The sequence below is a fragment of the Crocodylus siamensis genome, chromosome 12 (genome assembly GCF_052110815.1).
Source record: "Crocodylus siamensis isolate JL-2025a chromosome 12, ASM5211081v1, whole genome shotgun sequence".
Lineage (NCBI taxonomy): Eukaryota > Metazoa > Chordata > Crocodylia > Crocodylidae > Crocodylus > Crocodylus siamensis.
Window position 1 is genome coordinate 20206124 of NC_143406.1, and position 17856 is coordinate 20223979.

At 48.7% G+C, this 17856-nt stretch overlaps 1 protein-coding gene across 2 annotated transcripts in view; it reads right to left on the minus strand.

The window, feature by feature from the left end:
* Positions 1-9612: 9612 nt before the first annotated feature.
* Positions 9613-17856, minus strand: part of NPRL3 (NPR3 like, GATOR1 complex subunit) — a 94608-nt gene continuing 86364 nt past the window's right edge. Inside the window, exon 11 of one of the 2 annotated variants that reach the window (XM_090024241.1) lies at positions 9613-9759. In XM_090024241.1, coding sequence (XP_089880367.1) covers positions 9757-9759 — 3 coding nt within the window. In that variant the 3' untranslated portion in view covers positions 9613-9756. The remainder of the gene's footprint in view (positions 9760-17856) is intronic. The other variant, XM_090024240.1, reaches the window with a different exon arrangement.

The following is a 17856-nucleotide window of genomic DNA, read 5'->3' on the forward strand; positions in this document are numbered from 1 at the left end:
CTTATTCATGTGGGCACCAATGACACAGCTTGAAGTGCCCCCAGCCAAGTCATGAGGCACTACAGGGATTTGGGAGCGGGGCTAAAGGGTCTGCGGGCACAGGTGGTGTTCTCTTTGATCCTCTCAGTCTCGGGGTATGGGCTGAAGAGGAGGAGGAGGATGCAGGTAGTCAACTAAAAACTGCAGTGCTGGTGTCTCAGGAAGGCTTTGGCTTCCATGACCACAGCACACTCTCTGGGGAGAGAGGCAGCGAGCTGATGGGAAGAGATGGTCTCCACCTCTCTCCCCTGGGGAGGAGGCTCTTCTCAGCCAGACTGGCAGATCTGCTCCACTGCGCTTTAAATTAAGCCCATTGGGGGATGGGGGGACTACCGCCTCTGCTGGCCCACTGAGCAACCCTTGCAAAGCCAGCAGGCCAAGGCACTTAAGGGAACCCACCCCTGCCCCAGCCCTGATACAATCTGTGGGCAAGGCAAGAGCCCCCAAGGGGACACTTGCCTGCCTGTACACAAATGCCAGGAGCTTGGGGAACAAGCAGAAGGAGCTTGTCCTCCTGCTCAATGCAAATAATTATAATGTCATAGGGATAATGGAGACCTGGTGGGACTCCACCCATGACTGGACCAAAGGTATTGATGACTATACCCTGTACAGGGGATATCATGTAAATAAAGGGGGGGGCGTGTAGCTCTTTACGTTAAGGAAAGCTACACGTCCCTGCAAACTGATCTTGGCGACCAGGGTGGACAACTAGAGACACTCTGGGTTAAAATCCATGGGGAACACAGCAAAGGGGACACAACGGTGGGAGTCCACTACAGACCTCCCACCCAAAGTCCTGAGCTTGACCAGGAGTTCGCCCAGGAACTGGCTGAGGCCGCATGCTCCAGGACCTTGGTTGTCATGGGTGACTCCAATTACCTGGACATCTTGTGGGAGGATCACTCAGCAAAATCTGAGCGGTCGCAAAGCTTCTTCTCATTCATGGATGACCTCTGCCTGACTCAAGAAGTCTATGGGCCAACAAGAGGCAAAGCACTGCTCAACCTGGTACTGGCTACTGGGGATGACCTAATGAGCGACCTAGTGATCGATGGGAAGCTGGGTGACACTGACCATGAGCTGATCACCTTCACCATCCGCCATGAAGCTGGCAAGTCAGACAGCAGCACAGAAGCCCTTGACTTCAGGAAAGCTGATTTTTAATAAGCTCAGGAGGCTTGTCAGTGAGGTCTTAAGGAACCATGACCCCAGGGAGAGGGGAGTTCAAGAAGAGTAGTTGCTCCTCAAGGGAGAGATCCTCAATGCACAAGCTAATTCTATTCCATCTTGGAGGAAAGGCAGCAAGAGGACACAGCAGCCTCCTTGGCTCTCCAAGGACCTAGCAGACCTCCTGAGGCTAAAAAGAAAGGCCTACAAAGGATGGAGGATGGGATTCACCTCCAAGGAGGATTATTCTGCACTGGTCTGGTCCTGCAGGGAGCAAGCCCAGAAAGCCAAGGCTGCAACTGAACTCCAACTAGCTTCAAGCATCAAGGACAATAAAAAGTCCTTTTTCAGATATGTGGGGAGACGGAGGAAAAGCAAAGGCAACACTGGACCCCTGCTGAACCAGATGGGGCAACTGACAACTGACACCCAGGAAAAAGACAACCTATTAAATGGGTACTTTGCATCAGTCTTTTATCAGTACCATGGGACGCCCATGCCCGCTACGGGACAGGGAGGTCTGGGTGAGGGAGATCCCCTTTCCTCCATTAATGCTGACCTCGTGAAGGAACACCTTGAGAAGCTGGATACCTTCAAGTCAGCCAGCCCTAACAATCTACACACCAGGGTGCTCAAGGAGCTGGCGAGCATCATAGCTCAGCCTCTAGCACAGATCTTTGAAAACTCCTGGCGCTCTGGTGTAGTGCCCGAAGACTGGAAGAAGGGCAATGTGGTACTGATCTTCAAGAAAGGGAGGAAAGTGGATCCGGCTAACTATAGGCCTATCAGCCTGACTTCTATCCCAGGGAAGATTTAGAAAAGTTTATTAAAGAGGCCATCCTTAATGGACTGGCCAACGCCAACATCCTAAGGGATAGCCAGCATGGGTTTGTTGCCGGTAGGTCTTGTTTGACCAATCTCATTTCCTTCTATGTCCAGGTGACCTATCACCTGGACAACGGAGAAGAGATCAATGTCATATATCTTAACTTCAAAAAAGCCTTCGATCCGGTATCCCACGAAACTGACCAATTGTGGCTTTGGGTCCACCACGATCCACTGGCTGAAAAATTGGCTCCATGGTCAGACCCAGAGTGTACTAATTGATGGAAGACACTCATCATGGTGTCCTGTGACCAGTGGGGTCCCCCCAAGCCTCTGTCCTTGGACCCATATTGTTCAACATCTTCATTAATGATGTGGACATTGGAGTCAGAAGTGGACGGGCCAAGTTTGCCAATGACATCAAACTTTAGGGGAAAAGCATCCCCACCAGAAGACAGGCAGGTGATCCAGGCTGACCCGGACAGGCTCAGCAAACGGGTGGATGAGAACCTGATGGTGTTTAACACCGAAAAATGCAAGGTTCTCCACCTTGGGAAGAAAAACCTGCAGCATCCTTATAGGCTCGGCAGTGCCATGCTGGCTAGCACTACGGTAGAAAGAGACTTGGGGGTAATCATTGACCACAAGATGAACATGAGCCTGCAATGTGATGCTTGGCTAGTAAAGCAACCAAAACACTAGCTAGCATCCATAGATGCTTCTCAAGCAAATCCTGGGACGTTGTTCTCCCCTTGTACTCGGCCTTGGTGAGGCTGCAACTGGAGTACTGTGTCCAGTTTTGGGCTCCACAATTTGAAAAGAATGTGGAGAAGCTTGAAAGAGTCCAGAGAAGAGCTACAGGTTCAGAAGAGCCACGTGCACGATCAGAGGTCAGGAAAACAGACCTTACTATGACAGGCTGAGAGCCATGGGGCTCTTTAGCCTGGAAAAGTGCAGGTTCAGGGGTGATCTGATGGCCACCTATAAGTTTATCAGGGGTGACCACCAGTATCTGGGAGAACATTTGTTCACCAGAGCACCCCAAGGGATGACGAGGTTGAACAGCCATAAACTACTACAAAACCGTTCCAGGCTGGACATAAGGAAGAATTTCTTTACTGTCTGAGCCCCCAAGGTCTAGAACAGCCTGCCATCGGAGGTGGTTCAAGCACCTACATTGAACACCTTCAGGAGCAAATTGGATGCTTATCTTGCTCAGATCCTATGACCCCAGCTGACTTCCTGCCCTTTGGACGGGGGGCTGGACTCGATCTTCCGAGGTACCTTCCAGCCCTAATGTCTATGAACTCTATGAAATCACAGATTCAGTAGGATTCTGCAGTATAATGCAGTTGTACAAAAGACAAGTGCCATTTTGGAATGCATCAACAGAAACATTAGGTACAAGATATGGAAGGTGATAGTGACTCTTTACTCAGCACTGATTAGGCATCATCTCAAGTAGTGTGTACAGGTTTCTTCACAAAGTCAGCTTTGATGGAGGGTAAGTAGTCTCCCTCCCCTGGGCCTCCCTGACCCACATTGGGTAGGGGGGGTCCCATGGGACTGGTGAAGAACTGATGCAAAGTACCCATTTAGCAAGTTTGCTTTTTCATGGGCATCAGTTATCAGTTGTCCCATCTGGTTTAGGAGGAGTCCATTGTTGTCCTTGCTTTTCCACCGGCTTCCCACATATCTAAAAAAGTTATTGGTTATTGTCCTTGATATTTGTAGCTAACTGGAGTTTCATCACAGCCTTGGCTTTCCTGGTTTGGTCTCTGCAGGTCCAGACCAGAGCAGAGTATTCCTCCTTGGTGGTGGTTCCAGTCCTCCATCCTTTGTAGGTCTTCCTTTTAAGACACAGGAGGTCCACTAGTTCTCTGGAGAGTCAAGGGGGCTGCTGTGCCCCTTTTGCTGCCTTTCCTCTGAGACAGGATACATTTTGCTTGTGCATCCAGGATTGCTTTCTTGAGGAGAAACCACTCATCTTGAACTCCCCTCCCCTTTGGGTTGTGACCTTTTCGGGTCTCACTGACGAGCCTCCTTAGCTTGTCAAAAGTCAGCTTTCCTGAAGCTGAGGATTCCTGTAATACTGACTGACTTGCCAGCTTTATGGCGGAAGGTGAAGATGATCAGCTCATGGTCGCCCAGCTTCCCTTCAATTGATAAGTTGCTAATTAGGTCATCCCCATCTGCCAGTATGAGGTGGAGCAGTGCTTTACCTCTCGTCAGCCCGTAAACTTCCTGTGTCAAATAGAGGTCATCCATGCACAAAAGAAAGCTTTGTGACTGCTCAGATTTGGCTAAGCGTTCCTCCCACAAGATGTCTGGGTAGTTAAAGTCTCCCTTGACAACCATACTCCAGGAGCACGTGGCTTCAGCCAATTCCCTGGAAAACTCCTAGTCAAGGCCTTGACCCTGGGAAGGGGGTCTATAGTAGACACCCACCATAGTATCCCCTGTGCTGTGTTCCCCATGGATTTTAACCCAGAGGGTCTCAAGTCATCCACCATGGGTGCCAATGTCAGCTTGCAGGGATGCGTAGCTTTCCTTGACATAGAAAGCTACACCCCCACCCCTTTTGTCCACTCAATCCCTCCTGTACAGGATATAGCCAGTCATGGCCCAGTCATGGGTGGAGTCCCACCAGGTCTCCATTAATCCTATGACATCATAGTCATCAGCATTTAGAAGGAGAACAAGTTGGTCCTGTTTGTTCCCCAAACTCCTGGCATTTGTGTATAAGCACACAACTGTCCCCATGGGGGCCCCAGCAATGCCTACAGTTCGTTTCAGGGCTGGGGCAGGGGTTGGTTCCTTTAAGTGCCTTGGCTTACTGGCTGTTCGGATAAGGATGATCCTGCCTCAGGTAGAGGACTGGACTACATGACCTCCCAAGGTCCCTTCCAACCATACTTCTCTATGATTATAGGTGTAGAGAGAAAAAAAATTAAATAAAAGACCACCAAACTTCTTGGGGTTTAGCAGTTTGGGGATAAGACAATACTCCCACAGAGAACTACTCACATGTTAAAGATAGTCTAGAAAACCTGGCATGGGGAAAAGGACAAATGCAGGCTAGCAAGAGGACTGCAGGACAGTTACCTGTCACATGACTATGAACAAATTTAGCCTGAGGATCAGAAGTAAGTTCTTAACCATCAGAAGAGTGAAGAACTGAAATTGCCTTCCAGTAGGAGCAATGAAAGCAGGAAGTTAAAAGGCACTGTAACCAAATATGTAAGTTTTAACAACAGGATTATATGACATCGTTTCATATGACAACAATTTGGGCCTTTATCACAGATTTTCTGTGAGATCCTGGACAAGTCACTTGGCCTCTCCATGATTCATTTCCTCGGCTATAAAAAGAGGATGGCAATCGCTGTCTGTCTTCACAAAAGGATCAATATATTAAACATTGTGAGACCAAGTACTCTGGTAATTGGGGCCATTTAGGAACCCAATCAGGTAGAATGCTGAGGACTATTTTTAAGGTATTTAGGCACTTGAGGGCAGGACAGTCCAACTTATGGGCAAGCTGGGGGCCACATGCTGTGCAGACTAAGGGCTGCTTGCAGTGATACGCCCCCATCTCCTCCCAGCCTTTCAACAATGCAGGTAGCCCACCTCCTGCATCACATCTGCAATATAAGAAACCCAGCCCCCCTCCCATCATGCATAGCTTGGGAACTAGGGCTGTGCGAAAAACCATTGTTTCATTTCAACGTCCATTTTGCTGTTTTGAAAGGGCAGTGTTTCCTTTTGTCGTTTTGTTTCATTGAAACTGTTTTGCTGTTTCAACATTTTGCCTATAGGCTATAATGGGGAATCATAAAAATGCCTAAAACACTGTCATTTCTTGCCTGATTCAGATGCAAATTGCAGGGGTGGTAGCCCCTTCTGAGGGCATGAAGTCTGCCAAATGTCAAAGCTATAAGTGCAGAAGTTTCTCAGAAACTGCACCTCAAAATCCTGAAAACACAATTTGCCGGCAGCAGCAGCCTCCTGTCATCCAGCATGCAGATCCGGGAGTCCGCACCCCCAGGAGGGCTGTGCTGGACTCCTCCCAGGGGTGCAGGCTCCCAGATTGGGCCCCAAGGGGCTGCAGAGCTGCTCAGAGCTGAGCCCGGCAGCAGGAGGCAGAGTGCAGCCCCAGCTCTGCCCACATCCTACCACTGGGCTGAGCTCCATGGGGCTGGCAGAGCCAATCAAAGCACAGCCTGGTGGCAGGAGGTAGGCAGACCCTGGCACTGTGCTCCACCTCCGGCCACCGGGCTAAGCTCCATAGGGCTGGCAGAGCCAATTGCAGTGCAGCCTGGTGGCAGGAGGCGGGGAGAACCAGGGCTGCGCTCCATGCTGGGCTGAGCTACACAGGGCTGCGGAGCCACTCAGAGTATAGTCCTGGCTCTCCCCTGCCTTCTACCACTGAGCTGCTTTGAAACTCAAAACATTTCAAAACTTTCAGAACATCAGTGCCCTCATTTAGTTTTGAAACTGTTTCGATGCTGTTTGCTTTGTTTCGATTTCACTGTTTAGAGCTCAAAGCGGGTTGAAACAACTTCATAACGAAACACCTAGCAAAATTTCTCACAGCCCTATTGGGCACCCCAGCCCCCTCTTTTTGTGCTGTCCTCAGGAGCAAGGGCAGGAAGCAGAAGCTGAAGAAAGGAAGGGAAGCCCATAGAACCTGCCTGCTATGGCAGGAGCAACAGTGGAGAAGGGATTGGAGGCAGGTTCGGTCATGGCAGAAGCCCACAGGCTGCATGCTAACCCTTTGTAGGCTGCATGTGGCTTAAGGACTGCCAATTAGCCCTGCCTCAGGATACAGATGAGCACCTAGTTGAATTTACAAAAGCACCTGGGTGCCCAAATACTTTTCATTTGAACTCCATGAACAAATGCTGCATTTACTTGCATACCTTTCCCCCAAAAATGAGCCTTCCAAAATTGGGGTGCTTGTCTTAAGTGGAGAAGGTGATTTTTTTTCTGTCCAGATTAGAAACACCCCACTTCTCCAACCAAAGTTTAAAGCCAACTGCCAGGCAGCAGCAATGGCACTTCTACTCAGACAGTTGAGGGAATCAGTTGACTTAATGGCTCATTGCTCTTCACTCCACAGCGGTTAACAACCATTTCTCCTTTTTAATGGTATTAATGTTCCACTGATCCAACTAACCTTTCTTCTGGCAATTTTGCTGTCTCCTAGCTACTTCTGGTCCCTCTCCTTCTATTTCACAGCTCTTAAGACTGCTTTTAGCTCTATTCAAATTCATGCCCATGGAGACTAGGGTCCATGGGCATACTTCCAGTTTCAAAAAGGGAAGGGGGAATGGAAATATGACTGTAGGGTTGGGAAGCAGTGATATGCCCATGCCCTACCACACACACATAATGCCCCCTGCCTCCAATTACCCTCCCCCCAACCCCAAGCAGCATCTTGATAGGGCAAACTGGGAAGTTCTGGGAAAAACTTCGATGCAGAGCAAAACAAGATCCTGGCCGTTTATTGATATTTTACAAAACCACTCAGACAAAGATGGGAGGACCCCAAAAGAAGACATGTCCAGGAAAATCTGGGTGTTATGGTAACTGTAATGGAGAATAACCAGTCCAGCAGCTACAGTTTGAGCTTCTCACTGAGCAGGAAATAGTGGGTATGTGAACTAAGGATTACACTCTGCCCCTGTTCTGCACAACCATAAGTCTTTTCATCTGGCTTTCCCAAAAGCAACGTGCAGGTCTTATCTGAGGCATGTGGCATGCAAATAAAACAAGATAAATTCTTTATGACACAGTACACAAACTTGAAAGCATCTCTAAACTGAAGCTACAAGCAGCAGTTAAAGTGAGGGAGGGGCAACAGCAGGCTGTCAAAGTTACCTGCTTTCAGGGGATTTAGAAAAAATTATCCTCAGTATGCATCACTTTCCTGCCTGAATTTCTCACCAACAGTCTTTTCAATTCACAAAACATTGCAGAGTCCCTCCTGAATATTAATGATTTGACACTAAAACTACTGATATACTGACAAAAGGTCTTCAGTGATTTCACAGTAACCAGAATTGTTCTAATTAAAGAAACACAGAGGCAGAGTGAGCTCACATTTTCTGAAGGAAACTAACTCTGTTATATTAATCATTATAATAATGGGCCTGACCTGAATAAAGATGTCAAATTACAACTTGACAGCCCTCACAATTCTCACTTTTCTGTTAGGCAAACTTAATTCTGACCCTAACCCCCTGGCCCCATATGCTACCAAGCCCCAAAGTACACAGGCCCTTTATTAAGCATTTGGTACATAGGCAGTATCTCTTCAGGAATTTTCCACTTCGAGGAGGGGGGGGGAGATTGTGGCAGTGGGTTTCTGCTGGGGAGTGGTGACCTGGCAGAACACCAGGCCCTGGAGGAGGACTTGGCAGCTAGACAGCTAACAAACTGTCAGTTCACCTCATTTTCCCTCCCCTGTGAGGGGAAGTGAGGGAGAGCAAAGTACTCTGGGATAATGAGAACCTATGGGTCTCCTGTCCCCAAACACACATAACAAAAAGTGAAATGCTTCAAAACAGCACCTAATTTAAAGAAGTACTATTTTGAAGTGCTTGAGTTATTTTTGCAATGTTTCAAAAGGCTTGTATGTGTGTGGCTGTGATAGCACACTCTACTTCCATGCAAACTAGACAGAGGTGAATTGAATGTTATGTTCTCTGGGGGGGAGGGACACTGGGTTTTAGGGGACAGCCATATCCCCTCTGTGCAATAAGGTGCAGAATTGGAAACAACATTGGGGAAGGAGGCTCCCCTGAGTAAGGGGCAAAAATATGGGATTTGGGAGGGAAGGGGGCAGAAAAGGATTAGAAAGGGGTTTTCTATATCTAGAAGTGAATGGGGGTGGAGAAGGATGGAATGGGCTGGAGGCCTGGGTCTCCTGAAGGACAGAAGGGAAGCAGGAGTGAGTGGGGAAGAATGGAATTTTAAAGTTCTGGGGTGTTGCTTGGGAAGTCTGTTTTTCTTTGTCATACCTTGTGGGTTGTTTTGTTTTTTACTGTAAGCTGTTTTAAACCTTTTTGGGGAGGGTGGCATATATGCAACTAATAGGTAACTGTCAATCATCTGGATCATAGTGTATGCATACAGATTTAATAGATTTCTAGGGTTGGAAGGGACCTTGTAGATCATCGAGTCCAACCCCCTGCTCTAGGCAGGAAAGAGCACTGGAGTTAAGTAACCCCAGCTAGGTGCTTGTCTAATCTCTTCTTGAATCTCCAAGGTAGGGAAAAGCACCACCTCCATATTTTTCCTTTTCCATATTTATTTTGCCCATTCCATATTTTGGCAACCCTCACCGTAAACAATTGCTTCCTGATGTCCAATCTAAATCTACTCTCCTTCAGTTTGTGGCCATTACTTCTGGGACGCCCTGGTAAACAGAGTATCCCCTATTCCCTGCTGATGCCCCCGATGAGTTTGTAGACAGCCACAAAATCACTTCTCAGCCTTCTCTTGCACAGGCTGAAGAGATTCAGGTCCCCCAGTCTGTCTTCATAGGATCTTACCTGCAGACCCTCAACCATATGAGTAGCCCTCCTCTGAATCCTTTCCAGGTCATCCACATCCCTCTTGAAGTGTGGCACCCAAAACTGGATGCAATACTCCAGCTATGGCCTCACCAATGCCACATAGAGAAGTATCACCTCCCTAGACCTGCTCGTGATGCACCTACTAACACAAGAAGGAGTGTGGTTAGCCTTACTTATTACTTCATCACATTGGCAACTCATTGTTCATTTTTGCGTCAACTCCGAGACTTCTTTTCCACTGTTGTGGTGCTCAGAATGGTACTTCCCAGTCTATAGGTGTAGTGAAGATTCTTTCTCCTCAGGTGCAGCATCTTGTTAAATTCTTCTCAGGTGCAGCACCTTGTTAAATTGCATCCTACTCTGATCTTGCCCAGTCTATCCAGATGCACCTGAATTCACTCCCTGCCCTCTAGTGTGTTTACTATACCTCATAGTTTGGTGTTGTCTCTGAATTTGGACAGAGTGCTTTCAATACCCCCATCCAAATCAGTGATGAAGATATTGAACAGTACTGGTCCAAGGACAGAGCCCTGGGGGACACCACTGCCCACATCCCTCCAGGGAAAAATCAACCCATCCACCACCAATCACTGTGAAAAAATCCACAGCATAGCTACTCAGTTTGTTTGTAAGAATTAGGTGTGACGCTGTGTGGAAAGCCTTTTTGAAGTCCAAGTAAATAACATCTATCTGCACTCCTGCATCTAAGCACTTTGTGACCTAGTCATAAAAAGAGACCAGGTTAGTCAGGTAGGATCTGCCTGCTATAAACCCATGTTTGTTTCCCCTTAACATTGTATTACCTGCTGGCCCTCCACAAATGTGATCCTTTATGATTTTTATTAAGGTCTTGCCAAGAATAGAAGTGAGGCTAACTGGCCTATAATTACATGGGTCCTCCTTCCTCTCCTTCTTGAAAATAGGGACTACACTGGCCCTTTCTCACTCTTCTGGGTAGGGAAAGAAGTTGCACATAAAGCAGTTTAAGTGATCAGAAACTAGTTTAAACCTGTAATAAAACATAAGTTCAGTGCACATAAACTAGTTTCAAAATGGCCCAAGACTATTAAACCTGGTTGAATGTGCTGTCAGCCAATAACCTTGGTTGAATATGCTATCAGACTTACCTGATTTGGGTCAAACTGGTTTATGCAATTACTATCCCAGACCCCTTCCTGGTTTAAGTTAAACCAGAGTCCCTCAGCATCCCAGCGTGCTTTTCAGCCCTGGGCAGGGCTGTGCTGTCTGCTTCAGACAGCAGATCTGGCCCTATCCCTCTCTAGCCAGAGCAGAGGCAGGCTGTGGCCAGATGTGGGCCTGGCATGGCCCCAAGGCAAAGGGAACAGAGAAGGGGTTTATTTCCCCGAATCCCCTCTCCCACCAGGGGACTGCAGTTGGGATCTGCCTGGCCAAGGTGTAGCAATCAGGCATTTCTCCCCATTCGCTTCTCGAGCCATGGTAGGGGGGTGCTGGGAAGCTTCCCTCCTTCCTGACACCCCCGCTGCCCAGAGCAGTGCAGCAAGGACAGGAGTGGGAGGAGGAGGAGCTGCTGAAGGTGAGGGAAAGCTGTGTGTTGGCTGGGCTCAGAAGGGCTGTTCTGCTCTTCTCACCTCCAACTGCAGTTCCTGCTCCTGCCACACTGTGCAGCGCCACTCTGGGCAGGTGGAAGCTTGAGCCTGGAAGCTTCTGCCCAGCACATGGAGCTCCAGTTCCAACTCCCGGACACCTTCCACCCACTCTGTTTCCCCATCACATCAGGTAGACAGAGCAGGTGAAAGGCATCTGGGAGCTAGAGCCAGCCAGAGCTCCATGAGTTGGGCAGAAGCAACTGGGCTCAAGCTTCCCACCCACACATCTACCCAGTGTGGCACAGGAGGTGTGGGGGTGGCACCAGCAGCTGGAGGCGAGGGAGACAGAACAGACCCGCTGGCCCCACCCAACACGTAGCTTGTGGTGCAGCTGCAGCCACTGGGGGCTGCAGAGGACAGGGAGCATGGCGACAGCTGTGGGCACACGAGGCCCCGCAGCAGGCAACTGCCAGGCTTGGGGCCAACCAGTGCCTCCAAGCTAGCCTGGGCAGCCTGCTGCCTGGCCAACCACCACCCACGCCACTGAGCCCAGCTGTCTGGGAGCTGCAGCTGGCTGGGAAGGGCTCTGCCCCTGAGGCCCAGCCCAGGCTAGGCCCTTCCCAGCGAGCTGCAGCTCCATGACAGCCCCACCTGAACTGGGCACGGGGAGCTGGAACCAATCTGGCCGCATGGCTCAAGCCGCAGCCCCCTGGGAAGTGCCCAGCACCCGCGGTTTGCCCTCAGCAGCACCTGCCAAACCAGCCTGGCTCAGCCAGTCCCCAGTCCCGCTGCAGCCCCAGCCGGAGCCCCAGCCCCAGGCAGATGGCAGGACCCTGCCAGATGGCTCTGGCCAGACTTCCTGCCACATGAACAGTGAGGGGAAAGCTGGGCAGACTCCAGCTGAGATCCCTGTGCCGATCGCCTGAGAGGGGAAGACAGGGGAGTTTAATCCCCCTCTACCCCCCTTCACCTGAGGCGCTGACCAGTGTCTGGGGTCAGGGACAAGACTTGCAAGGGCTGCTTCCCCACCTCCCTCTCCAGGCACACATTGGGTGGGGTCCCTACAGGTCAGGATGGGGGTTTAAACCCCTCCCCAATCATACTTAGCCCCTGCTGGGGAGCCTGGCCACACCCCCAAGTCAGCTTCCCTCCAGCCTTGTGGCTGCTGAGGAACTGGGGCTGCCCTAGTGCCCCCTGACTTCTAGCCTGAACCAATGCAGGCATGTGCCTACATTTCTGGAATCAAAAGCGAATGTCTGTTCACTTGCTTGTCAGTTCAATCTATGCAAGTTAGACTAACCTGCAAAAATTGAATCAATTCAGGATCTGGCTTTTTGAATGTCTGTCCCTAGTCAAGAAGTCTAAGTCAGGTACTTAATGATTCCACTTGTATGAAGTCCTGTGACCAACACACAAAGACCTTTGACAAATATGCCTAAGTGAGAGTATGGAGGAGTGGAGGCTGTCTAAGACCTAATATCCCACTTTAGACCACTAAGACAGAATCCAAACATTCAGTACGCCTTGATGGTTGTAGTTTCTGCTACCGAACAACAGATAAGAGCTTCTGCTGACTACCTATCACCTCAGAGAGGGCACATTTCTGTCAAGGTGATGTCCTTTAGCTTTTCTCCAAACAAGAAATACCCACAAAACAGTGGGGGATAGGGTTCTGAGGCACCCTGGAGGTTGCAACATTGCAGTATTTTATAGGAGCTACCCTGCACAAGTAGCCCCACCATGTTGCCACCAGGCTGTCTAGTCAGATGCAGTTTACAGTCATGCATCTAATGAATAAATATATTACTTAACTCCATAATTCATTGCCAATCTCAATCTGTTGTCAATTGCTTGTAGCAAACTCTGATTATCTACATTTCAATTAAATGCATAAACCATTTAAATGCATAGCATCTTTCAGCTTCACTACCTGCTTTATTAGGCAAGTATAAACCATTTAACTGCATAGATAAGAATGTTGATTTTACAGTGAGACAAAATCTAGCAAACAGAACCAGCCTAGGTATGGGATGACTCAGAAATAGCTCCTCCACTACCTATTAAATGGCCATCCCAAATGCCTCACAGTCTTGTGTACTGGGCTCCAATAACGAGCATAAAAATAATTACCAGAACTAAGGGGGCCATCTAATGACAATATTGACATGGATGTTAAGGATAAGGCTCTTATACTATATAATCTTTCAAGCAAATATGGATAAATATACGTGTCTTTAGTATGTCTGTTACCATTCTCCAAACACGTCAACGTTCTTATGAGAATTTTGGCAAAAACTTAAATAAACAAACAGAAAAACAAACAAGCAAATAACAAACACATAAATAATGAGCAATATATAGTACTATAAATAAAGTTGTCAGCCCAAGTCTGTTTTGGTCCATTCTGGTTGCAAGAAGAGAGAAGTAGTTTAACAAGCTTGTAACCACAGGCAGAACCACATTTATGTCTTTGTGCCACATTCCATGCACCTAATATTTAAGAACCAATGAACTGAAAATATTTGGAGAGGCTTAATCAATGTTAACACAAATATTAGCACACATCTACAGGTCATAAGCCAAATTCTGTACTCTCATTCACCCTTATATCCCATTTATTGTTTAACTATCTAAAGACAAAATTTGGCTCATAATTAATTATCCAAACTAAAGAGGTGAAAGTTACAACTCTCTCCTGTCCCAGCAAAAAATTGCTGCTCGTATCATCATCCAGGATCCTAGTTTTCTCTATTAAAAAATCCAAAATTCTCCAATTAAACACCACAAAATCCACGTTTTTCCATGATTAAAATGAAATGCCACTATATATATAGATAGTGGTTGAACACAATGTTTATTGATATATTTACATTTTAAAATCAATTTGAAAGGCTGCCAGTGCCTCAATTATTACAATAAAATTCTAAATACGTATATATTTTGGCATTTGAATTTGATTTTTTCCTCATGGAAAATCAGGACTCCCCCTGCCCCCTTTGTTCACCAGGACTTGGGTCCAACTGTGGCTATCCACCCTGCTGCTTTGTGGCACTGAGCAGCCCTGATGTGCCAGTGCCCAACCCCCCTGTCCATGCTGCTGCTCCTCACAACCAACCCACAGTCCCCCTGTCCCCCAACCCCAAGCCCTGCTGGTGCCCTTCAATTCTGACCTGGAGCCCCCTAGCATTGCTGGTACCCATCACTCCTGACCCACGGTCCCCCACCCCCAGGCTCCAGCCCCATAGTGTGTGGGGGGGGGCACAGGCGATGCACCAGGCCATGCATCAGACAGGTATGGGGGAGGGCACGTGCCCCCCAACCCCCCAGGTTTTTGCACCCACAGCTGGACACAGGGCTGCAACCTGGCTGGACCAGCACCAGGCAGGAGCTGTCTCTGCAGCCCAATGGGCAAGACCCAGCGTTGGAGGAACTACCATGCCACCATGGCCACCAAGGTGAGGTGTCGCCTGCCTACCTAGCAGTAAAGGGGGTGCACAACTTCACACTGCCACCACTAGGAGCCCCACACCAGATGCACCACCATGGCCACCAAACTGAGGTGCCATGGTGGTGGTGGCATGGAGTTGATCCCCTCTGCTGCTGCCAAATGGGGAGGGGGCACCTATCTTGGCAGCCATGGCAGCGCAGCTCTTCTGGAGGCACCGATGGTGGTGGCAGCACCAAGCCTCCACACCCCACTCTGTCCTCCCACACCAGGTTCCACCCACTGGGCCATGGAGGTGGCTCCTGCATCCTTGTGTTCCACTGTGGGCACAGAAACATGGGGGGAAATCTGCTCCCCCATGCATCACTTAGGCACTGCTGGAGGGGTTAGGGGGAGGCATAAGCCACCCCCATTGACTTACCTGCAGGCAGCTGCAGGAGCTGCTCTCCACAATGGTGCCTAGCTGAGTTGCCAACCACGTGCATGTATGCACAATGCACATGCACACTCATGTGGCCCCCTGCCTCTGATCTCCTCCCACTCCCGGCAGCCCCAAGCAGCCCTTTGTGGGCTGGAACTCTGCCAGCCTGCAAAAGGAAACCCATGGTTTCCCAGGTTTTTCTCCTTTAAAGGAAAAAAACACATTTTCCCACGGGAAACAGAAAACCCGGATCCTTTATCATCATCATTTGCCCCTCCAACTAAGCCCCGGTTGGGAATTTATTAAGCCATAAGGTACTTTCAGGTGTTAGCAAATATCTACTGATTCCTACACACTATATATACAGGCTATTATCTTTGCTAATTTGTTATAGAAGTGTTCACCTTGTTTCCATTCAACAAAATAGTCCCTTGTTTCATGATGCTTGAAACAGTCGCTTTGTTTTTGTACATACAGTACAGCTACTTGTACTTGGGGAAACAGCAGATGACCCCCTTCCTGATACATGTCACAAGCCAGGGGTATAGGCAGGTATAACATGAAACAGTTCATAGTATAACAGGGTTTAAAATTGCAAAATGCAGCATTTGAGGTGCAGGCAGAAGAGCACCATTTGAGTACTCCAAATTGATCAGCAGCATGTAGTGCTAGTGTTTCGCAGACAGAGGACTAAAGAGAGCACACTTTGCAGGGGCCCAGTCTCTGAAGGTTCCCAAGAACTAGTGAGTGCAAAAGAAGGTGCAAATTGGCTGTCTGTCCGTATGTCACAGCTGGGGTATAGAGCCCTGCAGTGGAAGCCAATATGGCTAAGGCCCTGGAAAGGAACTTCTACAACCTGTTCCAGGGTTCAAATTACATTTTGATTCTTGGGGGGGGGAGGGGGGGGTCTGCCAAAAAAATTGGGCTGCCCATCACAATGCCCTAATAAAATCCCCTAGAATTCTGACCCCCCAGGTTATGATTTTCATATCTTACAGTGGGGCTCTCGTCTCTTATGTGGGGGCTCAGCCCCCCCCCCACAAGCTCCCCTGTAATTTGAACCGTGACCTGTTCTACAGATTCTTTGCTGCCAATACCTACATGGCTAATGAAAGCTAGTGAGCCTGGCTGAAGTGTCTGTAACATTCCATCATGATCTTTTTTCTGCCCTATTACACAATTCAGTCGTCTACAGGTTCACAGAGAACTGAAGGCTTTTTTCTGCTGTCTAAGACAAGGAGCCAGACAATGTTCAACCTACCACTGACCTGACATCTGCACAGCACATGGAGGAGGACACCTCCTGGATTGCACCTAGAAGCACTCACTCTGGACCCATACATAAACTGTTTCTACCTCCTCACCCACTCTGAGACTGCCAAAAATGCAACAATGCTTATATTACAACCAGTCCTACAAAAGAGAGAGCCATACTTGGACTTAAAAACATTCCTAATAATCATACAGCAGGCTGATTGGGGGGGGGCACTGCTGTCAGGGACAAAACAGCATACATAAAGCAAGCTGGGAGACAACTTTCCAACAGAGTTTTACAAACTTCTGACTCAAGGCTCTATGGCATAACACCAGAAGGAGCTAGATACATTCTTAAAGAAGCTACCTATGGAAACAGGAGAAGATGAATGCTTTTACCTCCTAGGAGTCCAGGCCAATCAACTTTTAACTCTAACCCAAGATCTACTAACCTGGCAAACCAGAACACCCCACTGTGTCTGGCACTGGCACCATCACAGAGAGAGTTTCTGGCTATACTGACTTAATCCTGTCTCCATATACTAAGAGAGCTGCCAGATACTTGAAAGATACCACAATTAAAAAAAACCCAAACCTAGCTTCCATTGACAAGCTTCCAGCTAACACTATATTAGTTACCATGAATATTAGATCTCTGTACTCCAAACTTCCCCATGAGGAAGGACTATAAGCCATAAAGAACAGTGTCCCCAACAAAGACATTGCTTGTTTTCCCATCAAATTATCCCACTTTGTCCTCACACACCACTATCTGAGATTTGGGTACTCTCTATATCAACAGCACTGCCTTGGGCATATAAATGTCCCCCCTTCCCCCCACCCATTTGTCAACATATTTATAATAGACACTGAAGTCCACTGTGGCAAAGTGGGGCTCTCCGACTAGCCACAGTGCTAGTTTCCCCACTTGCCTTTGGGCATGCCACCCACCTGTCTCGCTTACCATGCCTGGTCATTAATTAAGGTGTTAATTAAGGCAGAAGGCTGACGATTTCTTGCCTCGATGCCAGGGGACGCTATCTGTGGCTCCCCTCCTCCCCTACACTGCAGCCCAAGCCTCACAGTTGGCATCCAGATGACAATGCTCCTGGCCTACAGCCGGACCAAGCTTAGGCCTTGTTGTCAGGCTTCAGACACGCTCACAGTCATACCGCCCTCCTCTCACTAGGGCCTCTCACACTCCACCCTCTTTCACAGGATCTCTTTCACATGTCAACAACTTATACTGCCTTGCTCCCTCTTGAAGAGGGCCCCTCAGGCCATAAGCTTTAGCTAGCTCATACCTTGGGTGGCAGACATACTGTCTTCTGGGTCTCTCCCGTGACCCTCACCGGGGTAGTGGCCAGCCAATTACGCAACCGGGTCTAAGCTTGCCCTGGCCCCTTCCTGGGGCAACTCTGTACACTCAGACATACTGGGCTCCCAGACCTCTGATTCTTCTCCCCCCCGCTGGGGCTCCTCATCTCCCCCCCCGCCTTTCTAGGGCCACCCCTCATTGGGACGTTCTTAACTTGCACCACGACTGGTGTT